Genomic DNA, 28,000 nt, shown 5'->3' with positions numbered 1-28,000 from the left:
ATATATCCTTCTTCAGCATTTTCTAGACAAAAGAACACCAGGCTATATTGAGCCTTTCACCTGTTAAATATTACCACTTAGTTGTGATATTAGTTCATTTGCAACATCTGTGCTTCCTAACCCTCTTTTTAAATATGTAGAATGGAAGAGGGAAAGATGCTCAAAACAGGACACTACTGACTACAAAGCACATTGTGGAACATGAAGGTTTTTTATGGAAATGAGATGTTGGATTCCATATTGCATCACGATGTTAGAATAAATTATGTTGAGAGTGTCAAGGCCTTCAAGTGAAGGCAAAGTAATGGCAGAAGAGACTATTGAGATGGAAAGGAGGTTACGTGATCTTCCAAAGAGCAGAGCATGGGCAAACTGATGTATTGCTCTGGTTACATCAAAGGGCGTAGGAGGGATTTGATCTTGAGAAGATGGTGGGAGGGAAAGAAGCAACCGCATGCTTAAAGGTAAAGGGAACCATGATCCATTAGAATGGTGCTAAATTGTAGTATAGTCTGTTCACAGAAAAGAGAACGTGCTCCAAAAAAGGCACTCTTGGGTCTAGAGTAACAAATAAGATGCATGTAGAAGTAAACACACAAAGAAAACTTGTGTTGTGAACCAAATTGATAGCATGAAGGTTTAACAGTATGGTATCATCTGGAAACTTACTAATCATTCCTCCAATATTCACATTCAAATCATTTATATAAGTGACATTTATAAAAATATCCCTCCAAATATTTCCTATTCATGTACTTACCCAAATGTCTTTTAAATGTGTAACTCTACCTGCATTCAATGCTTCCTCTGGAAGTTTGTGCCATACACTAACCACTCTATGTAAAAAGAAAATGCATGGTTTTTTAAAATCTTTCAAATCTTTCTTTTCTCATAAAAATATGTCCCCTGTCTTCAAATCTCCAATGGTAGGGAAAAGATACCTGCCATCCACCTTATCTATACCTCTCATTATTTTATAAACCTTTATAAAGTCACCCCTCAACCTCCTACACTCCAGTGAAAGAAGTCCTATCCAGCCTCTCTTCCTAACTCAAATTCTCCATTCCTGGCAATATCCTGGAAAATCTGTTCTGAACATTTTGATGTCATCTGCAAACTTACTAACCATGCCTTCTATATTTTAATCTATGTCATTATATAAATGACAAACAAAAGTGGACCCCCTGTGGAATACTGCTCATCAAAGGCCTCCAGTCTGAAAAGCTGCCCTCAAGCATCATTCTCTGTCTTCTGCCATGAAGCCAATTTTGTATCCATTTACCAGGCTTATCCTGAATCTGATGTGATCTAACTTTACTAATTGGTCTATCACGTGGAACCTTGTCAAAGATTTTACTAAAGTCCAAGTAACCAATGTCTACTGTGCTGCTCTCGTCCAATCTTCCTGGTTATTTCCGAAAAAAAAACTCAGTCAAGTTTATGAGACACTATTTTCCTTGCACACAACCATGCTGACTATCCCTAAGCATTTCTTGCCTCTCAACTGGCATCTCGATATCAACATAATATACATGTAGACTTGCTGTATTTCTTATTTGTACTGAAACTACTCTAGTTGTTTCAGAACTCCTTCCATCTGGAATTGTTATAGATCCTGTGTGCATCAGCTTTGTAAACCCCTTTTTTTGATCAGTTGAATGTTGTTTTTGACAAAGTCTGCCCTCCACCATAGAAATTCCTCCCCTGCAGGATGAGTCCAAGTATTTGGAACTTGAACCTCTAGCTCAGGAATTCTGAGTCTCAGTATCTTAAGTTAGTAACATATCCCAAAAACGTGGCAAACCAGATGACTGTACTGTCCAGGAACTTCAGACACATTTAACCCATGAGCAGGAATATAGAATAGTCACAGAAAGAGACCAGTTGTCACTGTCAGTCAGAGGAGACATGATAGGACTTTCCCTCCTCTTTCTTATTCTCCACTTCTCTTTCTAGCTACCTCCACCCCCAATATTTTCCACCCCGTCACTCACTGCTAATTGAGTTTCTAAAGAATAACTTTAACCCATTGGTGAAGCAATTGGAGGCCACCTGCCACAACTCAAGAGGGGAGAAGAGGCTATGAACAATCACTGAGGAGGATAAAGGTCATTAATGGGATCGATGAATATTGTTCTGGGGAGGTTGGGAGTGAACTCACTGAGGCCAAAAAGACTGCAGCTGCTGGAATCCAAAGTAGACAAGCAGGAGGCTGGAAGAACACAGTAAGCCAGGCAGCATCAGGAGGTGGAGAAGTCAACATTTCTGGTACAACCCTCCTTCAGAAATGGAAGTGATGTGATGTTTCAGTGGAAACAAACATAAAAGCCTCAAACTTGGGAAAATACAGCAATTCAATTGGGTATTTTTTAACACGGTGATTACTGAAGGGTTAGGAGGATCTGCAGATTAATTTGGGGGGGGGGGGGAGGAATGCAGGGAGAGGAAAGAGATGGTGGGGTAGTGCTAGGTGGTAGGTATGACCTGATTGGTCGTTGGGAGGAATGAATCCAGTTGGTAGCTGGAAGGAAGGGTCGGGAGGAATGGAGGAGGTGGGGCTAGAGAGAATCAGGGATGGGTATGAATGTTGTTTGAAAATGGAGATCTATAGTTTGTTCTTCTATAATGCATTGGTTGCATTCTTGTGCAACACCACTTTATAGAAAAATCATGCTTTAGAAACAGCGTTTAAAGTGTAGGCAATGTAATTACATTACAGCCACCACACATTTTGAAAGTTTGCATTTTAGAAACAGCGTTCCCAGTTCATCGATCACGTTACAGCGAATTCGTATTGACAAAAACACATTATGGCAGAATGACCTATACTTGGCTACAACTGTTAAAAAGGCAACTGAGCTACTTTGTTCCCAGGTTTTTGATTGAAGGTTGGGAAGGGAGTAGAAGTCTCACTCTTGTCAGAGTCTGACAATATGTTCAGCTTTTGGAGGCAACATGGGTCTTGTGCACCCAATGACCCTAGAGCCTCAGGCAAAGAACGTGGTCACTGCTTAAAAATTAGAGGTTGCCCACTTAAAGAAATGAGGTGATTTTTGTTTTTTTTGACTTCATGATTCTTTGGAGGCCTTCCTGAAAAGAAGAAGCGTCCTTGAGTATTTTTAAGATTGTGGTAGATAGATCCTTGTTAAGCATTGCATGAACAGTTGTCAGCATGAGATGAGAATGCAGATTTAAGTTTACAGTCGGATCAGCCATGATCTTGGTGAATGTCTGAGCAGACTTGAGGAATTGAATAGCTTTGTACTTCTAATTCAAATGTTAACATGTGAGATGCAGAGGGAAGTTGGAAGTGGTCCAAACCTGAAACTGTCAGAAAGGGCTTAAATAGTGGGTGGACCGGATGCTGAGAATAACCAGTATCAGTCTGATGAAGACCATTGCCTCATTCAAGAGTCTATGTGTCTCACCTCAACTATCTGCAAATGCCAGAGAATCTACACTTGACTGCATATCTCAGGAGGCTATCAAATGACCCATGTCCCCTGAAGGAAACCCAATGCAAATGCCTTTCAAAATCATAATGGCATCAAACTTCTACATCTATGGCTCCTTCGGTGGCTTATTAGTATTACGACATGGCAGTGAACCCTTCTAGTAATTCAACCTCACACACAGAAAAGCTCACCTCACCTCGTAATCTGTGAAAGTAGGAGTGACCGAGAACTTCCAGATTCTACTATTTAAAGCAAATAATATCAATTTATTCTTTAACTCTGAAAGTGAGCATCAAACAACAGCTATTAACAACTCTGAGTCCCCTTTTCTCTTAACAACTTATTATTTCCCTCCAACTCTATGGGTTTTTATTGGAACAGTATATTATTATAATGAAATTATATCAACTTAATTTCAACACAACACAGCGGCTCTTGTCTCTGCTGTCCTCCTCCTTTCCGCTGAAAATCTCCCGACTCGCCACCTGTCTTTTGCTGCAAAGGTGTTTTAAATGGCAGTCTCTCTCTATGCCGTTTACTCTCTTACTTTCAAAATGCCTTTTTTTTAACCACCCCAAGCATCAGATCGTCTCATTGGTTCAAGGTTGGGAAAAACAATCAATTCAGACTCGATTGGGTATTAGCATCCTGGGGCATAATTTAAACTGATTGGCTAAATTCAAATTGTTGTCAAAAGAGCAACCAAAATTCTGGTATCCATTTTACAGCCAAATGTTACATATTTCAATTCTCCAGTACATGCTGAGATTGCTAGTTAGTTATATGACAGGTCTCAGTGCAAAACAGCATTCACTTTCTCTTCAAGGTACAGTACACACCTTAAACACCATAATATTAGCGTAAATGTGAGACATCTCCCCAGCCGATATTCATTGTTGCATCAAACAACTGAGAAATGCCCTGTTTTAAATGGCTGGAGAGTTTGTTAATTATAGAATGGAGTAAAAATACCAAGCGAATTTGTATTTGCAGAATTACATTTGCAGATACATTCTATTTTGCTCAAAAGTGCAGAACCTGCATGTAGTTAATTAAGACAGTCAATCTATTTAATATTTGTAAATTCCACTTTGAAATTAGAACCTGTTTGAAATACAAACAGACTCTAACCTCACACCTTTAAGGCAGAGATGTGCCTTTTGTTATAAACCTTAAATTATCTCGAGAATGTGACTTAATACAAGTTTTGGGATTTACGTATTAAAGAACCGAAACCAGCAAATCTGTTCTCAAAGATGAAAGACTTAACAATCTAGATTTGTTCAATTCTTCATTGTATCACTGTGATCTTTTGCTATAAATTCTGTGTCTTCTGGTCCTGCCTCACCACCACCTGATAAACAAGCAGCCCTCAGAAAGCTAGTGCTTCCAAATAGACCTGTTGGACTATAACCTGGTGTTAGTTTCCTTAAGAAGGGCTTATGCCCGAAAGGTCCATTCTCCTGCTCCTCGGATGCTAACTGACCTGCTGTGTTTTTCCAGCAACACACTCTGGACTATCACCTGGTGTTGTGTGATTTTTAAATGTGGTCAAATGAATATTAATCAGCCAATATGAATATTAATGAAAGAATATGAATATTAATCGATCCGTATGAATATTAAGGTTGGGCCCCGCCCCTCAGCGCGGTGACGGCATGGCGCCGCTGCCTGGCGCTGAGGCCAAGATGGCGGAGCGGGGGCAGTCGGTGGTGAGGGACGGTTTGCGGGTCTTCATTCTCTGCCTGTGTTGGTACACCGTGAGCTCGGGCGGCAATGTCATCAACAAAGTGATCCTGAACCGGTTCCCGTACCCGGTCACCGTCTCCCTGTTCCACATCCTCTCCATCTGCCTGTTCATGCCGCCGTTGCTCCGAGCCTGGAACGTCGCCCCGGCCGGGGAGCTGCCGCCGCGGTACTTCAGCCGCCTCCTGCTGCCCCTCGCCTTCGGCAAATACTTCGCCTCGGTGTCCGCGCACATCAGCATCTGGAAAGTGCCCGTCTCGTACGCGCACACGGGTAGGAGCAGAGGCATTGGCACCGGGGGGGGGGGGGGAGGTGAGGGGTGAGTGAGGGTTTGTGGGGGAACGGAGCTGAGAGTGGGGGGTATTGGCGGGGGGGTAGGAGCTGAGAGAGGGGGGTATTGGTGGGGGGGTAGGAGCTGAGAGTGGGGGTATTGGGGGGGGGTGAACGGAGCTGAGAGTGGGGGGTATTGGGGGGGAAAGGAGCTGAGTGGGGGGTATTGGGGGGGAAGGAGCTGAGAGAGGGGGGTATTGGGGGGGAAAGGAGCTGAGAGAGGAGGGTATTGGGGGGGAAAGGAGCTGAGAGAGGGGGGTATTGGGGGGGGAAGGAGCTGAGAGAGGGGGGTATTGGGGGGGAAAGGAGCTGAGAGAGGGGGGTATTGGGGGGGAAAGGAGCTGAGAGAGGGGGGTATTGGGGGGGAAAAGGAGCTGAGAGAGGGGGGTATTGGGGGGGAAAGGAGCTGAGAGAGGGGGGTATTGGGGGGGAAAGGAGCTGAGAGAGGAGGGTATTGGGGGGGAAAGGAGCTGAGAGAGGGGGGTATTGGGGGGGGAAGGAGCTGAGAGAGGGGGGTATTGGGGGGGAAAGGAGCTGAGAGAGGGGGGTATTGGGGGGGAAAGGAGCTGAGAGAGGGGGGTATTGGGGGGGAAAAGGAGCTGAGAGAGGGGGGTATTGGGGGGGAAAGGAGCTGAGAGAGGGGGGTATTGGGGGGGAAAGGAGCTGAGAGAGGGGGGTATTGGGGGGGAAAGGAGCTGAGAGAGGGGGGTATTGGGGGGGAAAGGAGCTGAGAGAGGGGGGTATTGGGGGGGAAAGGAGCTGAGAGAGGGGGGTATTGGGGGGGAAAGGAGCTGAGAGAGGGGGGTATTGGGGGGGAAAGGAGCTGAGAGAGGGGTATTGGGGGGGAAAGCTGAGAGAGGGGGGTATTGGGGGGGGAAAGGAGCTGAGAGAGGGGGGTATTGGGGGGGAAAGGAGCTGAGAGAGGGGGGTATTGGGGGGGAAAGCTGAGAGAGGGGGGTATTGGGGGGGAAAGGAGCTGAGAGAGGGGGGTATTGGGGGGAAAGCTGAGAGAGGGGGGTATTGGGGGGGAAAGCTGAGAGAGGGGGGTATTGGGGGGGAAAGGAGCTGAGAGAGGGGGGTATTGGGGGGGAAAGGAGCTGAGAGAGGGGGGTATTGGGGGGGAACGGAGCTGAGAGAGGGGGGTATTGGGGGGGAACGGAGCTGAGAGTGGGGGGTATTGTGGGGGAACGGAGCTGAGAGTGGGGGGTATTGTGGGGGAACGGAGCTGAGAGTGGGGGGTATTGGGGGGGAAAGGAGCTGAGAGTGGGGGGTATTGGGGGGGAAAGGAGCTGAGAGTGGGGGGTATTGGGGGGGAAAGGAGCTGAGAGTGGGGGGTATTGGGGGGGAAAGGAGCTGAGAGTGGGGGGTATTGGGGGGGAAAGGAGCTGAGAGTGGGGGGTATTGGGGGGGGAAGGAGCTGAGAGAGGGGGGTATTGGGGGGGGAAGGAGCTGAGAGAGGGGGGTATTGGGGGGGAAGGAGCTGAGAGAGGGGGGTATTGGGGGGGGAAGGAGCTGAGAGAGGGGGGTATTGGGGGGGGAAGGAGCTGAGAGAGGGGGGTATTGGGGGGGGAAGGAGCTGAGAGAGGGGGGTATTGGGGGGGGAAGGAGCTGAGAGAGGGGGGTATTGGGGGGGGAAGGAGCTGAGAGAGGGGGGTACTGGGGGGGGAAGGAGCTGAGAGTGGGGGCTATTGGGGGAAACGGAGCTGAGTGTGGGGGGGAATGGAGCTGAGAGTGGGGGGTATTGGGGGGAACGGAGCTGAGAGTGGGGGGTATTGGGGGAAACGGAGCTGAGAGTGGGGGTATTGGGTGGAACGGAGCTGAGAGTGGGGGGTATTGGCGGGGGGGAACGGAGCTGAGAGTGGGGGGTATTGGCGGGGGGGAACGGAGCTGAGAGTGGGGGGTATTGGCGGGGGGGGACGGAGCTGAGAGTGGGGTGGTATGGGGGGGGAACGGAGCTGAGAGTGGGGGGGGGAGATAACGGAGCTGAGAGTGGGGGCTATTGGGGGGAGGGAGTGGGGGGGGAGCGGAGCTGAGAGTGCAGGGAGGGGAACGGAGCTGGGAGTGGGGTGGGGCGGAGTTGAGAGCGGGGGAGGAAACGGAGCTGAGAGTTGGGGGGGAGACAGAGCTGCGAGCTGGGTGGATGGAGCTGTCAGTGGGAGATGACAGCGTGAAAGCGGTGAGTGAGAAGTGATGAAGTCCATTGCATTTGTGTAGAATGAGAGAGGGGAGGGGGGGCAGTGGTGGGGAACCAGAGGGGAGATGGAGAACTAAAGATCCAAGTTGCTCGAGAGAGAGACTTAAGTAGTTTAAGGTAATTCTTGTTAGTACGGAGAATCACCAGAGAAACTAATGGGGCTAAAAGTTGATAAATCAGCAAAAGATGATGTTACACATGTTAGAGTAATTGGCCATAGAGATATTTGATGCATTAGGCTTCAAAAATTCTGTAGATCTAGGATTATTCCTGTGAATGGAAGGTAGCAATGTCACCCCACTATTTCAGAAGGGTGAGAACTTGGAACTACAGACCTGTTAGCCTTACATCACTGCTGGAATGTATTGTAGAGGATGGGATAAACTGATTGGTCATAGTCAGCATTGATTTATGAATATGAAATTATATTTGACAAACTGGTTGGATTTTTGTAAGATGTTACAAAGAATGCTAATAAAGGAACAGCAGGTGGGCATAGAATACTTAGATTTTCAAACATGGGAAGTTGTTTACTGGCATGGGTTAATGATTGGCTACGAGACAGAAATCAGAAGGAATAAATGGGTCATTCTGACATTGGCAGGTTATGTAATGGGCAATCACAAGGATCAGTACTTGGTCAGACATTGTGCATGCACTAAGAACATGGCACACGGAATATGATGTTGAAAAATGTGAGGTTATCCACTGAGGTAGGAGAAAGAGGTCTGCAGAGTATTTCTTATATGGTGATAGTTTGGAAAGTGTAGATTAGGGAATGAGGTGACCTTGTCGATAGGTCACTTAAGGCTAACATGCAGGTGCAGCAAGTTATTAGGAAGGTTAACAGAATGTTAGCCTTTATTACAAGAAAATGTGAATACAGAAATATTGAAGTTTTGCTTCACTTGCATGTGAGATTAGTTAGACAGTGTATCTAGAACGTGCAGTTTTGGTTCCTTGATCTTAAGAAAAATGTTAGTGCACCAAAATTCATATGACTTGTTCCTTGGATGGTGGGACTGTCCTGGTGAGACAATTTGACAAACTGTGTTTGTATTCTCTAGAGTTTTAAAGAATGAGAGGTTATGTCACTGAAACTAAAATTCTTAAACGGATGGACAAGATAGAGCCAGTTAAGATCTTCCCCATCAGAAAGTCTAGAACCAGGCACGATTTAAAAATATCAGCAATGCCATTTAGGGCTGAGATATGAAGTAATTAATATAACTCAGAATTGTGAGAATTTGGAATTCTCTAGTATAGAAGACTGTGGAAACTGTCTTTGAGTATGTTTAATGTAGCAAACGGATTGCCAGTTGCATACACTTGGTGAAAAGTGTTCAATCAGCCACAATCATATTGAATAGTGGGGCAGGCTTGATGGAGCTTAATAGCATATTAGTGTCCGTCATTTTTTATTTATTTGTGGGATGTGGGCATTGCTGGTTGGCCAACATTTATTGCTTGCCCCTAGTTGCCCTTGAGAAGGTAGTGCTGATGAGCTGCCACCTTGTACTACTGCAGTCCACCTGCTGTGGGTTGTCCCACAATGTCACTAGGGTGGGAATTCCAATACTTTTTTTTTCCTGGAGTGGGGGGAATCCAGAACAAGAGGGCAAAGGTTGAGGTGAGAGGGGAAAGATGTAAAAGAGACCTAAGGGGCAACTTTTTCACACAGAGAGTGGTACGTGTATAGAATGAGCTGCCAGAGGAAGTGGTGGAGACTGGTACAATTGCAACATTTACAAGGCATCTGAATGGGTATATGAATAGGAAGGGTTTGGAGGGATATAAGCTGTGTGCTGGCAGGTGGGGCTAGATATGGTTAGGATATCTGGTTGGCATGGACGGGTTGGACTGAAGAGTCTGTTTTCATGCTGTACATCTCTATAACTCTATGTTGACCCAGCAATGGTGAAGTAACGGCGATATATTTCCAAGTCAGGATGATGAGTGCTTGGAAGGGAACTTGAAGGTTGTGGTGTTCCCTGTATTTCTGCTGTCCTTGTCCTTCTAGATGGAAGTGGTCATGGGATTGGAAAGTGCTGCCTGAGGATTTTGTGTGTGAAATATAACGGCTTTATTTTATCTGACATCTCAACCAATAAAGTTGAGAGCTCCACATTTGGATTCCATGTGCTTTTAAGATGTCATTGAAATAGTCCAGCAAGTTTGTACTTTCTGTGCCCAGGTATGAGAGATGTGTTAGGTTGACTGTTCTCTTTGCTATGTGTTGGGGTTACAATGATGGTGTAAGGCTGAATGGCATTCTTTATCCACAAACATTGCCAGCTGTTTGAAAGGAAATGTGACCTGTTGCTCCCCTTAGCTTTCTGAGGTGAGCAGCTAAAACTGTGTCAAGAGTTTCATTGAGGTTTTGATTCTTCAGGTTTTCTGTCATATTCATCTCTCGAAATGCCTAGCTATGACTGACAACAAGAGGAACAAGGAGCTGGGTGAGGAGACTGCTGTCCTCCATGCTGCATTACTTTCTAATTCTGCCATTTTCTTCCAACATCAGCTTGCTTTGTTTTACTCTTACCGTCAGTCTTGACTCTCGATAGGCCATTGCAGCAATCCATGAGCGTGACCCATTCTCCAATTAGCTTAGACAGCAAGTTGGCTATTTAACCTTGGAGACTCGTACTTCCAGTTTGTTCTTGTCTGACTGTTCAACAGGATGGCTAAAATAGCAACCAGGAATACTGACCCCCTTCTTGTTTTGTGTGAGAGATTGTCAGATTAAATAAAGCTGTTATGTTTCAAAGTTAACAATCATACATCATTAGGTTATAGTCCAACAGGTTTATTTGGAAGCACTAGCTTTTGAAGTGCTGCTCCTTCATCAGGTGGCTGTGGAGTGTAAGATTGTAAGAGAATTTATAGCAAAAGTTTACAGTGTGATGTAACTGAAATTATATATTGAAAAAGACCCGGATTGTTTGTTAGGTCTCTCATCTTTTAGAATGACCAAGTTGGTTTCAATTCTTTCATATGTAAATCTCACAACTTTTTCAATGTTACATTCTCAAGTGAACTTTAACAATTGTGTCATGTCAGCCCAGATAATGCATTGAAGGTATGAGGTGCCCTGTGTGAGACTGTCTGTGCCACAAGGTTCAGATACTCATGCGTTACTTCACTGTTGAGGGGTCAATATCCTGTAATTCCCACCCTAATGACATTGTGGGTCAACCCACAGCAGGTGGACTGCAATAGTACAAGACAGCAGCTCACCACTACCACATTCTCAAGGGCAACTAGGGACAGGCAATAAATGTTGGCCAGCCGGCAATGCCCGCATCCCACAAATGAATAAAAAATAATGGACACTATGCTCCATCAAGCCTACCCCACGATTCAATATGAAAATGGTCGATAGAGTCACAGCTCAATAGGATAATGAAGAAAGGCATTTTGTATGCTTTCCTTTATTGGTCGGAGTATTGAGTACAGGAGTGGGTGGTCATGTTGTGGCTGTACAGGACATTGGTTAGGCCACTGTTGGAATATTGTTTGTAATTCTGGTCGTCTTCCTATCGGAAAGATGTTGTGAAATTTGAAAGGGTTCAGAAAAAATTTACAAGGATGTTGCCAAGGTTGGAGGGTTTGAACTACAGGGAGAGGCTGAATAGGCTGGTGTTGTTTTCCCTGGAGTGTCAGAGGTTGAGGGGTGACCTTATAGAGGTTTATAAAACCATGAAGGGCACAGATAGGGTAAATAGACAAGGTCTTTTCCATGGGGTAGGGGAATCCAGAACTAGAGGGCATCAGTTTGGGGTGAGAGGGGAAAGATCTAAAAGGAACCTAAGGGCAACCTTTTCACGCAGAGGGTGGTGCATGTAGGAATGAGCTGCCAGAAAAAGTAGTGGAGGCTGGTACACTTACAGCATTTAAAAGGCATGTGGATAGGTATATGAATAGGGAGGGTTTAGAGGGATATGAGCCAAGTGCTGGCAAATGGGATTAGATTGGGTTAGGGTATCTGGTCGGCATGGACAAGTTGGACTGAAGGGTCTGTTTCTGTGTTGTATATCTCTATGACTGTATAACTATACCAGAGATTCATATCAGTACTGTCCTATCAGACACTGTTTTAAGTGAGCTGTAACAAAATCCCTATTTTCCTGCTTAGGTGCACCTTACATGATTATTCAAAGAATTTCTTTTGTGTCTTGATCAGGAGCAGAAAGACTTGCTGTCCTTTAAAGATATACAATTCTATGATGTTCATCCCTCAGCCAAAACCACAGACTGTCATTGCTGTTTGTGAAATTTAATGCATACAGTTTGACTGTTATGTTTGCTTGCAAATAGTAGGGACTATGATTCAGCAATTCTTAATTGGCTATGAAATATTCCGAGACATGCTGCAGTACAGCTGTTGCATAAATTACAAGTTATTTTCATTTAGATCTTCCTGAGTACCTAACCTGAATAAAAGTTAACTTCCTAACTGGCTTGCAACTCTTTATCTGGTATCATGTTACTGTCTGCATTTTATCTTGTTGCTAGGACCTGAGGCCCCTCCACTCTGTTCTGTGGTTTTTCCAAATATCCAGATCTTCACATTGCTTTTTAATTCTTACCTCAACATGGCAGTTTAAATGTGTGCCCTAGAATCTCTTTCCAGTGTCATGAATGTTATGAGCTACAAAAATCCCAGTGATGCTCCAATCCTGATATTGAAGTGGAATTTGATGATATCACAGAATCTGTTTGGATTTTCATGTAATGAGTGCTATATCTAGGAAAGGTTATGATCTATTATCAAATATCAACACTTAAGTGATAGGTGTCATGATGCTGCAGGTCAATATGGCATGAGGTACAGTACTTTCGAATCCCCACTGCCCTTTCATTTCTTAAGCTCGCTGTGACTGGCCAGGAAATTGCAATTTGACCGTTCCTGGAAATCTGATTGAAATACTGTTTGTTTCCCTCTGTTCTAAATGAGTCCCTCAGAGAAGCACAAGATCCAAATCAAATTCCCAGTCTGATTCAAATTAGCTGACTGGTTGGCTTCAGTGATATGCCAGGATTCATTTTTGATTACTATGCTGTATGTATCCTTTTGTAACATACGTGAAATTGGATTGTATTCTGATGGAATGTACTCCTCCCTTTCAGTCCATCAGCTTATTAGCATTTGTTGTCCAATCTGATGTGGATGATCATTAGGTGAGAATATTTGAGTTAGCTCAGTTTGCTGGAAACCTAGTGTATGATTCCAAGTAAGAGACAACATAGGTTCAGTCCTTGTCTAGCTGGTGTATCCTGCCTGGTCGCAAATATCATGGCAGAAGCTGTGATTGAGTGACACAATTGGCGATGTTACCTGAGGTAGGAGGCCAGGCATTGTCACATCTAATATCAATGATGATTTTCAGTAATTTCCTATTGCTACGTCATGTACTTAAGTGAATGATTGATTGAACTTTCCAGTAACTGCAATGAAGTGGTCTACCAAGGAAATGTCAGAGTTTTTTAAAGCTTTCTGATAACTGTGGATAGCAAGTAGGTAGTCAGACCCTGGAGCTTTTCTGCTTTACATTAAAAATATTATAAAGGCAAGAGTTGATAAAAGGCCATTTGGCCCAATAGAGCCTATTCCCTTCTAAACTCATGTCAAAGCTTTTACCTGTACCCTAACTCTTCTTTGGAGACTGATCACCCTATTTATCTATTTACTTCATTTTAGTCCTACTGCATTAAATGGCAGATTATTCCACCACCTCTTCTCAATCTACTTAACAACGTTCACCTGAAAAACATTCATCTTAACACTTTAAATGTCTTCTGCTCATATCATTCCTACTTACTTTTAAAGTAATATTGCGATTGTGAAGCACCTTACTATTGGTAGTCGTTGCACTCTGTACCTTTATACAGTACAGAGTTTAAACAGCTGCTTTACTTCAAATGATAAAACTGTTTACTTAGTGTTTAAGCAGTTGAGATATACTTCCCATTTTTCATCAAGGTTTTAAAAAATTGTTAACAAAAAGGATCAGCCATAATTTACTGTCTCCCTTGCAATTGTTTTACTTTTTGAAAAAGCCTTTGGTGCAATATTTTACTGATTATATTGGGAATGCATAATTTAATTGAAGCTTCATCTTAAGTTCTTTCCTTCTGTTATAATTTGTCTTTCACATGCTTGTCACAATTAAAGGACACATCAGCACAATTTGTAGTTAGTCAAGTGTTGGATTGCTTGCCAATTAGCAGACACTATTGCCAGTGCTGAACTCTTCAGCACTTGAGCTACCCCGTTTGCACTAGCTCCACCCTTTAGCCACGTTGTAAAGTTTTACAGTGGCAGGTGCATCTTTGATTTGGTTTCCCTTCCACCCATCCTCTAATCACATTACTGTGCTGACGTATAGCATAGCAGTTTTGGACTGGCTGTGTTTCATTCTGCATGCGTCATTACACTTTGTGTATTTATTATCATTTTGTGTAAGCCTATCCAATTGCAGTAACCACTCTGATGTTCTTTAGGGCTTTCTGGTTTCCGTGAGTAAAGTAACTCAGTGGAGGCACCTCCTGCACATTGTAATCTGTGTTGTTATGGGTGTGGAAAGATTTACAGTATTTGGCTTTAATTCTGTTGTCCTGTAGAATGCTGGTTTATGAATGACCATTTGAATTCGGTTATTGGCAAACTGTTAGTGACTTCTCAACAGTATGAGTCAGCATCTGGAGAGCAGGGCTGAGATGGAGAGATATAAACAAAATGTCCCAGAGGAATTATGTGAAGCTGCTAGAATTCTGAAAAGTTGTGAAAGGAGAAGTAGAATCTGAAAGAACAAAATGCTATGGGTGCTCAAACTCTAAAATAAAAAACACAGAAAACCTTGGGAATCTTCAAGTCTTCAGTGGGGGGCGAGAGAGAGAAAAGTGAACAATTTGATCTTTTTTCAGTATGTTGAACCATGCCACAGAGTAATAAGATGGGGGTGATGCCACTTGTTTTCTTGGGTACTAAATTGGCATAATCAAGATAGTAACTGTGATTCAACGACAGTTCATTGGCTGTAAAATAGAAAAGATATCAAAGTTGGGATGGAATTGAATTTGCCCTACTACCTTGCAGTACTTTGCCTGTGTACAGTGCAATAAGCAAGTCTATTATGTCCACTGATCCCATGAGACCAGTTCTTCTGCAGCTCCTCAATAAAACAGGATCAGAACTCAGTTGTAATGGCCCAGTAATTTTAAAGTTTGCTGTTGGTTTCAAATTCTCCAGTCAAGCTGTTCAGCAATCTTCCGAGCTGGACAGAATTCAGTTAAGTGCAAAGACTTATGCACATCCCAAATGGCAAATTACGTGAATCCCTTTCAATGGATGATGAAGGTAGTTTCATCCTTCAGGTTGTTCCTTACTTGTTGCTCAGGTCAGGCATTGTGTAAAGTCCCACTCTCTAGAGTCATGTTCTTGAAAATCAGTGCATGCTAAAACTTTGTAAGATATGGTTGACAACCACAAGCATGAATATCAGCACAGTAGGAGCATGGCTAGGGGATGTGACCGGCTGACTGTGTGAAATGTTTCTATCAGAAATAGTGGAAATATTTATTTTACCTGATGAGGTTTCCTTTTTAATTATCCATATGTATCTGCTTGTCTTAAAAAAAAATTGAGAGAGAGAATGTCATGGGTTCAAGTTCCATTTTAGATTGAACACAATGATTAATTGAGCACAGTCCAAAGTGACACACGAAATGGTGGAAGTGCCATCCCCAAGATAGTGTTTAATTGAGATGCCCAGTGTAGTCAATGGACAAGATCCCATGAAATTCTTTATGGATGTATTGGGATCCTTTTCTTGGTGTCCTACTCAATATTTACTCAGCTGATATGAATTTGAAACATAAGGTCAATAGAGTTACTGTTTTTAGGAGCTTCTGTTTGAAAATATGACAGCCAATATGCAACGCTACTCTTCCAAACTACTTCAGTCATTTTAAAGTACTTTGAGATGTTCTGAGGCAAAGAAGGTGCACAGCTACATTAATAAAATAAGAAAGAGGTCTCAAACTGTATTGTGCTGATGCCATAACTTTTGTGGAGCTAGTCAATTAGTCCCATTGCCCAGCAATTAAAAGGCTTGAAATTTGTTAACCTTCCAGCCCGAAAACATTTATCCAAATCTCACTAAATGTTCAAAAACAAGTTGCAGATGCTAGAAATCTGAAACAAAACTGACTCTGAGCTTCCTGTTGCCTGCCAGTTCGATGCAGCACTCTGTTCTCTGGCCAACACCTGTGTCTCGGGTTTGCTGCAGTGCTCCAGTGAAGCTCAGCACAAGCTGGAGAAACAGCTTGGAAAACCCAGCAGGTCTGGCAGCATCTGTGGAGAGAAAGCAGAGTTAACGTTTAGAGTTCATTTTTGTGGGGGAAGTGTGTTGGGGTGGGAGGTTTGAAAAAAATGGTAGCTGGAGATGAAGACCAGAAAGAGGAGAACCATTGGACAGAAAATGATATAGGTAAAGGTCTGTCTGTTTGAATCAATAGCTACTAATGGGGACTATTAGTAGGTGACAATGGGATGGTTGTGGCAGCAGCCATGTGATGACAAGGCCTCATATGGGGTCTGGGATAAGGACATGGGAGGAGGTACTCCTGCCCTGAAATTATTTTAAGGTGCAAGTGAGGACTATAGATGCTGGATATCAGAGACAAGATTAGAGTGGTGCTAGAAAAGCACAGCAGGTCAGGCAGTATCTGAAGAGCAGGAAAATCAATGTTTTTAGCAGGGGCCCTTCATCAGGAATGCTCAGGATTCACCACTCTCTGGCTGAAGAAGTCTCTCCTTATCTCCGTTCTAAGAAGTCTTCCCTTTACTTTAAGGCTGTGTCCTCGGGTCCTAGCCTCTCCTACCAATGGAAAAAACTTCCCAACATCTACTGTGTCCAGCCATTCAGTATTCTGTATGTTTCAATTAGAGCCCTTCCCATCCTTCTAAACACCATCGACTATAAACTCAGAGTCCTCATGCAAGCTTTTCATTCCTGGACCATTCTCATGAACCTCCTCTGAATACGCTTCAGGGCCAGTACATCCTTCCTAAGATAAGGGGCCCAAAACTGTGCACAGTACTCCAAATACAGTCTGACCAGAGCCTCAGAAGTCCATTCCTGCTTTTAGATTCAAGACTTCTCAAAATAAATGCCTTCATTGCAATTGCCTTCCTAACTACTGACCCAACCTGCAAATTTACCTTGACAGAATCCCGGATTAGAACTCCCAAGTCTCTTTGCACTTTAGACTTCGGAATTTTTTCCCCATTTAGAAAATAGTCCATGTTGCTATTCTCCCTACTAAAGTGCATGACCTCATACTTTCCCATGTTGTATTCCATCTGCCACTTCTTTGCCCACTCTCAGAATCTGTCCAAATCTTTCTGCAGCCTCCCTGCCTCTACCTGTCCCTCTATCTATCTTTGTATGATCTGCAAACTTAGCCAGGATGCCCTCAGTTCCTTCATCTAGATCATTAATGTATAAAGTGAAAAGTTGTGCTCCCAACATTGAACCTTGCAGAACACCACTTGTCACCGGCTGTCATCCTGAGAAGAACACTTCGATCCCCACTCTCTGCTTTGTGCCAGACAGCCAAGCTTCTATCACTCTTTCCTCTGACACCATGGGCCCTTATCAGTAGCTTCCTGTGTGGCACCTTGTCAAAGGCCTTATTGAAGTCCAGAGAGATCCATTGGCTCTCCTTGCTCTAACCTGCTCAATACTTTCTCAAAGAATTCTAGCAGATTTGTCAGGCATGATCTCCCCTTCATGAAACCATGCTGACTTTTCCCTATTTTACCACATACTTCCAAGTATTTAGAAGTCTCATCTTTCACAATGGATTCCAGGATCTTTGCCACAACCAAAGTTAGGCTAATCGGTCTGAATTTTCCATCTTTTGTCTTACTCCCTTTTTAAACCAAGGTGTCATGTTCGCAACTTTCCAGTCCTCTGGGATCCTTCCTGATTCTCGCGATTCCTGAACGATCACCACTAAAGCCTCCACTCTCACGTCAGCTCTCCCCCTTAGAATTCTGGGCTGTAATCCATCTGGTGCAAATGATTTATCCACCTCCAAGGTCATTCATGTTTTCTAGCACCTTCTATGGCCATAGGCGACTTTGCCCCCTCACTTTCTTGAATTTTTGGGATATTATTCATATCTTCCACTGTGAAGACTGATGCAAAGTAATTATTCAGTTCCTCAGCCATTTCTTTGTTCCCTATTACTATCTCTCCAGCATCTTTTTCCAATGGCCCAATCTCCACTTTTAGCTCTCTTTTATCCTTTCATATATCTAAAGAAACTCTTAGTCTTCCCTTATTTTACTAGCTAGCTTACCTACATATTTAATCTTCTCCCTCCTCTTTCTTTTTTTTCTTGCCCTCTGTTAATTTCCCACTGCCCTTTGCCACATTATATGCTTTCTCTTTTGCTTTAATGCTAACCCTGACTTCCCTAGTCAGCTATGGTTGCCTCATCCTGCCTGTACCATGCTTCATTTTCCTCTGGATGAATTTCTGCAGTGCGTCCTGAATTACTCCTAGAAACTCCTGCCATTGCTGTTCCACTGTCTTTTCTGCTAGGCTCCTCTCCCATTGAACAACTCCGAGCTCTTCCCTCATGCCTCTGCATTTATCTTTATTAAGCTGTAGTACTGTAACCTCTGACTCTATCTTCTCACTCTCAAAGTGCAGAGTAAATTCAATCATAATATGATCATTGCCTCCTAAGGGTTCCTTCACCTTCAACTCCCTTGTCAAGTCTGCCTCATTGCACAACATTAAATCCAGAATTGCCTGTTCCCTAGTGGGCTCCACTACAAGCTGCTCAAAGAGGCCATCTTGTTGACTTTCCACAAATTCCTTTACTTGCTATCCACTACCAACTGGATTTTCCCAGTCCACCTGCACATTGAAATCCCCCAAGATAACTGTAGCTTTGCCTTTCTTGCATGCTTTTTTGATCTCTGGGTGTATAGAATATAGAACAGTATAGCACAGTGCAGGCCCTTCGGCCCTTGATGTTGTACCGACCTTTTATCCTACTCTAAGGTCAGACTAACCTACATACCCTTCATTGTACTAACTTCAATGTTCCTATCCTAGAGTTGCTTAAATGTGCCTAATGTATCTGACTATTGCCGGCAATGCATTCCACACACCCACCATTCTGAATAAAGTATGCCACATCACGATAGACGTTTCTGCCATGGGAAAAATGTCTCTGGTTGTCCACTCTTTCTATGCCTGTCAATATCGTGTTTACTTCTATCAAGTCACCACTCTTCCTTCTTCGCTCCAATGGGAAAAGCCCTGGGTCCCTCAACCTTTCTTCGTAAGACATGCCCTCTAATCCAGGCAGCATCCTTCTAAATCTCCTCTGCACTGTCTCTAAAGCTTCCACATCTTTCTTATAATGAGGCGACCAGAACTCATTATTCCAAGTTCTGGTCTAAATCTATAGAGTTGCAGCATAACCTCACAGCTCTTAAACTCAGTCCCCCTCGGAATGAAAGTCAACACACCATACGCCTTGACAACCCTATCAATCTGTGTGGCAACTTTGATGGATCTATGGACATGGACCCCAAGATCCTTCTGTTCTGCCACACTGCCAAGAATCCTGCATTTAACTCTGTATTCTGCGTTCAAATTTGACCTTCCAATGTGAATGACTTCACACTTTTCCAGGTTGAACTCCATCTGCCACTTCTCAGCCCAGCTCTGCATCCTGTCAAAGTCTTGTTGCAACCTACAACAGCCCTCCACACTATCCACAACTCTACCAACCTAGGTGTCATTGGCAAACTTACTGACCCACCGTTCCACTTCCACCTCCAAGTCATTTATAAAAATCTGTTATGGTCGAGGCCAGACCACGCAAAACCGTCCGAAGCAGGCGGTACTGACCATAACTTTGCAATTTGTTTTGGTAAGTGTACAATGGAAATTACCCAGAGTAAGTTAACTCGGTTGACTATCAGGTTTTAAAACAGACAAAAATATATTCACAAAATTACACAATGCAATACAAAGAACAGAATAAAGAAACCCTACAGAACTCAGTCTATCCAAACTAGACTTAATTATGCTGTTCCGAATATACACAACAGTGCCAATAAACAAACCCCCTTAACAACAGTAAAAATGAAACCAGAGGCTTACAGGTTGAAGTTATAAGACAGAAAGGGAGAGAGTCTAGCAGTCTGTTTCCACATAGCCAAAAGCTGAACTCCCTAACTAGTTCTGGACTGAACTGCTCAGCTAAAGAGCTGGCCATGCCCTCTTGACTTATACAGGTTACTTCTAAAAACATAAAAGCTTTGGCCTTAACACTCATCTGTTTATGTATAAACATTAAAAGGCCTTTCACTTCTGTACCAAACCCAGCCGTTTCAGAGCCTGACCTGTTTAAGACCCCTTTAAAAAGAAACCAAGGACACAGTATCCTTGAAAAAAGGAACAGTTTTTAGTATAAAGAACCAGCTTTGTGAAAATTAACAAAGACCATGGTCCCAGAAACAATCCCTGTGGAGCACCACTCATCACCGAGCTCCAGGCTGAATACTTTCCATCTACTACCACCCTCTGTCTTTTATGGGCCAGCTAATTCTATATCCAAACAGCCAGATTTCCCTGTATACCATGCCTCCTTACTATCTGATTGAGCCTACCATGGGGAACCTTGTCAAACACCTTGCTAAAATCCATATACATCACATCCACTGCTCTACCTTCATCAGTGTGCTTTGTCACACCCTCAAAGAATTCAATAAGGCTTATGAGGCATGACCTGCCCCTCACAAAGCCATGCTGGCGATCTCTAATCAAACTATGGTTTTCCAAGTAATCATAAATCCTGTCTCTCAGAATCCTGTCCAATAATTTGCAAACCACTGCCATAAGACTGACTGACTGGTCTGTAAGTTCCAGGCTTATCCCTTTGCCTTTCCAGAACAAGGGAATAACATTTGTCAACCTCTAATCATCTGGCAGTACTCCAGTGGAGAGTGAGGACATTATGATCATCGCCAAAGGTGCAGCAGTCTCTTTCCTTGCTTCTTGTAGTAACCAAAGGTATATCCCCATTGGCCCAGGGGACTTCTATGTTTTTCAAAATTTTCAGTGCATCCTCCTTCCTAACATCAACCTGTTCCAGGATGAAGCCTGTCTGTTTCACGCTGTCCTCAGAAACACCAAGGTCCATCTCAGTCGTGAATATTGAAGCAAAGAATTCATTCAGGATCTCTCCCTATAACCTCTGGCTTCAGGCACATGTTCCCTCCACTATCCCTGAATGGCCCTATCCTCACTCTGGTCATCCTCTTGTTCCTCATGTAAGTGTAGAATGCCTTGGGGTTTTCCTTAATCCTACATGCCAAGGCTTTACCATGTCCCCTTCTAGCTCTCCTAAGTCCATTTGTCAGTTCCTTCCTGGCTACCTTGTAACCCTCTAATGCCCTATCTGATCCTTGCAGCCTCAACCTTAAGTAAGCTTCCTTTTGACTAGATGTTCCACATCCCTTGTCACCCAAGGTTCTTTGAACCTACCATCACTATCTTGCCTCAGTGGGACAAACCTCTACAGCACTATCCGCAAGTGCTCCCTAAACAACCTCCACATTTCTGTCATGCATTTCCCTGAGAGCATCTTTTTCCAATTTAGGCACCTCTTAATAGCATTGGAATTCCCCTTCCACTAATTAAATACTTTCCCATACAATCTGCTCCTATCCCTCTCCATTTTTATAGTGAATGTCATGGAGTTGTGATCACGATCACCGAAATGCTGTCCCACCGAGAGATCTGATACCTAGCATGGTTTGTTGCCAAGCACCAAATCCAATATGGCCTCCCCTCTAGTCAGCTGATCTACATATTGAGTCAGGAATCCTACCTTGGACATACCTGACAAAATCTGCTCTATCCAAACTATTTGCACTAAGTCGGTTCCAATCAATATTAGGCAAGTTAAAGTCACCCATGATAGCAACCATGTTACTTCAGCACATTTCCAAAATCTGCCTCCCAATCTGCTCCTCTGTGCCTGTGTTGTTGGGGAGGCCTGTAGAAAACTCCCAATAAAGTAACTGCTTTTTTCATGTTTCTGACTTCCACCCATCTGATTCTGTAGACAAACCTGCCTCGATGATCTTCCTTTCTGCAGCTGTGGTACTATCTCTGATTAGCTATGCCCAGGTCTTTTGTGCTCCTCCCTAATTCCTTTTGAAACATCTAAAACCTGGAACATCCAACAACCATTCCTGTTTTTGTGATATCCAAGCCTCCATAATGGCCACAATATCATAGCTCCAGGTACTGATCCATGCTCCAAGTTCATCACCCTTATTCTAGACACTTGCATTAAAATAGACACACTTCAATCCATCATATTGACCAATAATTGTGCCCCAACAGTTCAGGTGCAACCCGTCCTTCTTGTAGGTCCCACCTTCCCCAGAAGGTATCCAAAGATCCACAAATCTAAAGCCTGTCCTCCTACACCAGCCCTGCAGCCACGTGTTCATCTGCACTTGCTATCTATTCCTAGTCTCACTAGAACATGGCACCAGTAGTAATTCTGAGATTACTATTTTAACTTCCAACTTAACTCTCTATATTCCCTTTTCAGGTCCTCCTCCCTTTCCCTACCTATGTTATCGGTACCGATGTGTACCACAACTTCTGGCTGCTCTCCACCCCTGAAAAATCCTGCAGACTCTATGGCCCAGCTACTGAGTACTGTTTGAAGGTCTGTACATAACTCCTACTACATTTTTTTTCACTTTTGCAATTCCTCAATTCTACCCCCACAAATCCTACACTATCTGACCCTACTTCGTTTCTTACTATTTATTTAATTTCATTTCTTACTAAAAAGGCAACTCCATCCCCTCTACCCACCTGCCTATCTTCTTGATAGTATGTATATCCTTGACTGTTCAGCTCACAATCCTGATCCCCTTGAAGCCACGTCTCTGTGATGCCCACCATGTCATACCTGCCAATTTTGGTCTGCGCCACAAGCTCATTTACCTTGTACTGCATGTATTCAGATAAAACACCTTCAGTCCTGTATTAACTATCCCTCTCCTCATTGTAATTCGTTTGTCCAGTGTACTTTAAGTTTGACCCTTTCCATACACTCCATCCTATTTTAGTCTAGTGTAGCAGATCGTAACAGTTCTTCAAGCCTTCCTAAGATGTGAACTCAGATTTATACAGGTAACCCAGTTTAGACACTAATCAATGTTTATTAAAGGTTCAGGGTAGCTTGCTTGCTTTTGTACTCTGTTCCTATATTAAGAAAGTCAACAGAGCCTACGTGTTCTGCTGGTCAACTCCTCCTCCTCCTCCTCCTCCTCCTCCTCCTCCCAAGACCCCTCCACACTAGCTCGTTTGCTTCCTCCGTCTTCACTAAAAGGCCCCAAACACACCACCTAGATGAAACAGCAATTTACCTGCATTTTATTCGACATAGTCTATTGTATTCACTGCTCACAATGTGGTTTCCTGTATATTGGGGATACACAACACACTGTGCGACTACTTTTCAGAACTCCTACATTCTCTGCAGAAATGACCCTGAGCTTTCTGTTGGCTGCCACTTCAACACACCACTGTGTACCCTGGCCAACATCTCTGTATTCAGCTTGCTGCAGTGATTCAGCAAAGCTCAGTGTGTGCTGGAGGAGCAGCACCTCATTTTCCACTTGGGGCTCTGCAGCCTTTGGAGCTCGATATTGAATTCAATAATTTTAGGACCTGAGCACCATCACCTGTGTCCTTACCCCAACCCGCCACACACCAGGCCTTGTCATCACATGGGCTGCTACCACAGCCATTCTATTGTCAACTACTAATGGTCCCAATTTGCAGCTATTGATTTCCCCCAGGAATCCTTTACCCATTTCTTTGTCTGTCCAACTGTTGTTTTCTCTTTCATTGGGTTTCATCTCCACCTATAGTTTATTCCTCCCCTCTTCCCCAACCCATCTTCAGCATATAACCTTCCTAGCCACAATCATTTCTGAATGAGGATCACTGGATCCAAAACCTTAGCTCTGCTTTCTCTGCACAGATGCTGAGTTTTTTTTTCAGCAATTTTAGTTATTAAATTTTCATTTTGAATCTGCTTTTATCATCCTTTTTAGTTAGATCAAAACAACATATTTTAAAACATGATTCCATTGCAAACCACCTCAAATTTATTCTCTGTTTAGCTGATGTTTTAATTGTTTTAATCTTCAGCTCTATGGAGGATAGCCTTGGCTTCCTAAGTTTCACCTCCGCTCTGACACCATCAAAACAGATTTACTCTTTAGTTCTTCAATCCCTTCTAAAGTGTGAACTCAGATTTGTACAGGTAACCCAGTTGAGACACTAATCAGCATCCATTAAAGGTTCAGGGTAACTTAATTGCTTTTGTACCCAGTTCTTCTGTTAATAAATTCCACAGTCCCCTCAAACAATCTCTCCTCTTGTTCTGACACTTAGCTAGATAAGTGTACGTAAACCTGAGGTCTTTCAGTTTCTCCGCCATTTAATCTGTTTTACAGCTTCTTATTCCTCCTTGCCAAATTAATCTCTTCATAATTAGGTTAAATTTTATCCATTCATTTCACAATTCTGGCTGTCTTTTAAAACTTGTTTCATGCCTGTCCAGTGTTTACTCCATTTGAGTTTAGTGTCACTGTCAGGCTTTGAAGCTACGTTTTGTATATCAGAAAAAAATCAGCTATCCTAATACCAGCACTGTGTCAGCACCATTAATTGTCCCCCTTCAGCCTGGAAAAACAGACACATTTCACTATTCTCTGCTTTCTGTCACATAACTAATTTTGTATCCACAATGCCTTGTAAACCTTACGGGCTTTCATTTCACTATTTGGTCAAGTGCTTTTTGGAAGGCCATCTACATGAGATAAATGCTTTCTACATCAAGTAAGTAGTCATTTTGCCTCTATCAAATTCAAGGTGACTTTCATTTGTTAGCCCAATCTTTTCCAAATGCTCTGATTTCTGCCCAAAATCTAAACAATAGAGGATTTTGGTTTATCCAAGATGGAGGAGGGGGGAAAGTTTTGACTGTAAGAGCTGCTCCTTTTTTTTTGAGGTATTTTAGGTGGTGGAAGTGATTTCCTTGGATTCCAATAATTGGTTTATGAATTATTGCATTGTTTTGGAACTTTGGGGGGGGAGAAAAGATTAAAACAATGGCACTTGAAAAAGGAAGAAGGTGGAAGAAGGTGGACAAAGGCAGCAACCACATAGTCAGAGAAAGAAACCTACTGTTGTCTGGCACAGCAGTGAATCAACACAGTTACTGCCTTTGCTGTTTGAGTTCAAATATCTCTGGACAAGGGACTGCGTCTAAGAAAAGTTACCAACAGCGAAATTCACAGCTGACCTTGGACCTGTGTGGTGGAGCCCACAGCACAGGATCAAGTAAGTGCATAGTTTTTGAAGGTAACCTTGCTGTAAATCTACAATAGTGAGTAGAGTGGGTTCTTTTTTGTTGAAATCTTGATTAAATTTTAAAAATATAAACCATAAGTACTATGTTAGCCTAGAGCAGTGTTTTTTTTAGAACAATAAGGTGGTGCTATTTTGTGGGTCTGTAGATTGTGAAGGAGCAAAAGTGGCCTTTATTAGAGTATTGTGCTCTTCCTGTCGGATGTAGGAGATTAGGAAGCGTTTCATATTACTGATGATTATGTCTGCAGAAAGTGTCTTTGGTTGCAAATCCTATCATATCAAATTGATCGGTTGGAGTGGCAGTTCGACACAGTAAGGAACTTACAGGAGCTAGGGGGTGTGATGGATGGCAATTAAAGGGAGAGAGAAAAGCTGCAGACACAGTCAGGTAGATGGATTAACTCCAGAAAAGGTAAGAGAGGGATGCAGGTGGTGGAGGAGTCTCCTATAGCTATCTCAAACAAGTTTTAGCGATGGACTCTCAGGGGAATGAAGTACGAACAGCCAAGTTTCTGGTACCGAGAGGGATGCGTTGGGTTCCAAGTGATCAATTGTGACAAGGGACTGTCTAGTCAGAGACACAGACAGATGTTTCTGCGGCCGGCAGCGAAAGTCAGAAAGGTGTGTTGCCTCCCTCATGCCAGGATCAAGGATGTCTCCAAGAGGGTGCAGAATGTTCTCAAAGGGGAGAGGGACCAGCAGGAGGTTGTTGTACACATTGGAGTTAACGATTTAGGAAGAGAGAACGATGAGATTCTGAAGGGAGAATATAGAAAGTAAGGCAGAAATTTAAAAAGGAGGTCCTTGAAGGTAGTAATATCTGGATTACTCATGATGCTACGAGCTAGCGAGCAACAGGAATAGGAGGATAGAGCAGATAAATGCATGGCTGAGGAGTAGGTGCAGGAAAGAAGGGTTCACATTTTTGAATCATTGGAATCTCTTCTGGGGTAGAAGTGACCTGTACAAGGAGGGGACGTATTGCACCTGAATTGGAAGGGGACTGACACTGGCAGAGAGTTTTGCAAGAGCTGCTCAGGAATATTTAAGCTAGTAAGATGTGGGTTGTGGGTGGTAATAGTGAGGAAAGAGATCAATCTGAGACTGGTACAGTTAAGAAAAGGGGCGAGTCAAACGGTCAGGGCAGGCAGGAACAAAGCAGAGAACAAGGTAAGACTAATAAATTAAACTTCATTTATTTCAATGCAAGCAGCCTAATAAGGAAGGCAGATGAATTCTGCATGGTTAGGAACATGGGGCTAGGAATTCATAGCAAGTAAGGAGATGTGGCTCAAGGATGGACAGGACTGGCGTTTCATGTTCCATGATACAAATGCTATAGGAAGGACAGAAAGGGGTCAAGACAGATGGGGGAGTAGGGTTTTTAATAAGGGATAGCGTTATGTTGTACTGAGGGAGGATATTCCTGGAAATACATCCAGGAAAGTTATTTGGTGGAACTGAGAAATAAGAAAGGGATGATCACCTTATTGGGATTGTATTATGGATCCCCTAATAGTCAGTGGGAAATTGAGAAACAAACTTTAAGGAGATCTCAGCTATCTGTAAGAATAATAGGATAGCTATGATTGGGGATTTTAACTTTGCAAACATAGACTGGGACTGCTATAGTGTTAAGGGTTTAGATGGAGTGGAATTTAAGTGTGTGCAAGAAAATTTTCTGATTCAGTATGTGCATCTACCTACTAGAGAGAGTGCAATACTTGACCTACACTTGGGAAATAAAACAGGGCAGGTGACTGAGGTATCAGTGGGGTAGCACTTTGGGGCCAGCGACATAATTCTATTAGTTTTAAAATAGTGATGGAAAAGGATAGACCGGACCTAAAAGTTGAACTTTGAAATTGGAGAAAGGCCAATTTTGACGGTATTGGGCAAGAACTTTCAAAAGTTGATTGGAGGTGCATATTCGCAGGTAAAGGGACAGCTGGAAAATGGGAAGCCTTCAGGAATGAGAAAACGAGAGTCAAGAGACAGTATATTCCTGTTAGGGTGAACCGCAAGGCTGGTAGGTGTAGGGAATGCTGGATGACTAGAGGAATTGAAGGTTTGGTTAAGAAAAAGAAGCATATGCCAGGTATAGCCAGTAGAGATCAAGTAAATCCTTGGAGTATAAAGGCAGTAAGAGTATACTTAAGAGGAAAATAAGGAGGGTGAAAACCAGGATGTGACATAGCTTTGGCAAATAGGGTTAAGGAGAATCCAAAGGGATTTTATAAATACATTAAGGACAAAAGTGTAACTAGGGAGAGAATAAGACCCCTCAAAGATCAGCAAGGTAGCCTTTGCATGGAGCCACAGGTGATGGGGGAGATACTAAACAAGTATTTTGTATCCGTGTTTACTGTGGGGAAGGACATGGAACATATGGAATGTAGGGAAATAGATGGTGACATCTTGAAAAATGTCTATTATAGAGGTGGTGGTGCAGAATATCTTAAAACACATAAAGAAGGTAAATCCCCAGGACCTGATCAGGTGTACCCTGGAACTTTGTGGGAACCTAGGGAAGTGACTGCTGGGCCCCTTGCTGAGATATTTGTATCATTGATAGTCACAGCAGAGCTGCCGGAAGACTGGACGTTGGCCAACATAGTGCCACTATTTAAGAAAGGTGGTAAGGAAAAGCCATGGAACTATAGACTGGTGAGCCTGACATTGGTGCTGAGCAATTTGTTGGAGGGAATCCTGAGGGATAGGATTTACATGCGTTTGGACTGATTAAGGATAGTCAACATGGC

General features: G+C 43.3%; 1 protein-coding gene and 1 long non-coding RNA gene across 2 annotated transcripts in view; one reads left to right on the top strand and one right to left on the bottom strand.

Annotated features, from left to right (window-relative positions):
* The first annotated feature begins 5,115 nt into the window (after positions 1 to 5,115).
* slc35e1 (solute carrier family 35 member E1) overlaps positions 5,116 to 28,000 on the top strand; it is a 56,846-nt gene continuing 33,961 nt past the window's right edge. Inside the window, exon 1 of the mRNA XM_072593671.1 lies at positions 5,116 to 5,474. Coding sequence (XP_072449772.1) covers positions 5,144 to 5,474 — 331 coding nt within the window. The 5' untranslated portion in view covers positions 5,116 to 5,143. The remainder of the gene's footprint in view (positions 5,475 to 28,000) is intronic.
* Positions 15,256 to 28,000, bottom strand: part of LOC140494469 (uncharacterized) — a 106,103-nt gene continuing 93,358 nt past the window's right edge. Inside the window, exon 3 of the long non-coding RNA XR_011963995.1 lies at positions 15,256 to 16,084. This is a non-coding gene — a long non-coding RNA (uncharacterized lncRNA). The remainder of the gene's footprint in view (positions 16,085 to 28,000) is intronic.

This window comes from Chiloscyllium punctatum, chromosome 24 (genome assembly GCF_047496795.1).
Source record: "Chiloscyllium punctatum isolate Juve2018m chromosome 24, sChiPun1.3, whole genome shotgun sequence".
Classification (NCBI taxonomy): Eukaryota; Metazoa; Chordata; class Chondrichthyes; order Orectolobiformes; family Hemiscylliidae; genus Chiloscyllium; species Chiloscyllium punctatum.
Note: the sequence above shows the minus strand (reverse complement) of the source record. Positions and strands in the feature narration are given on the sequence as shown.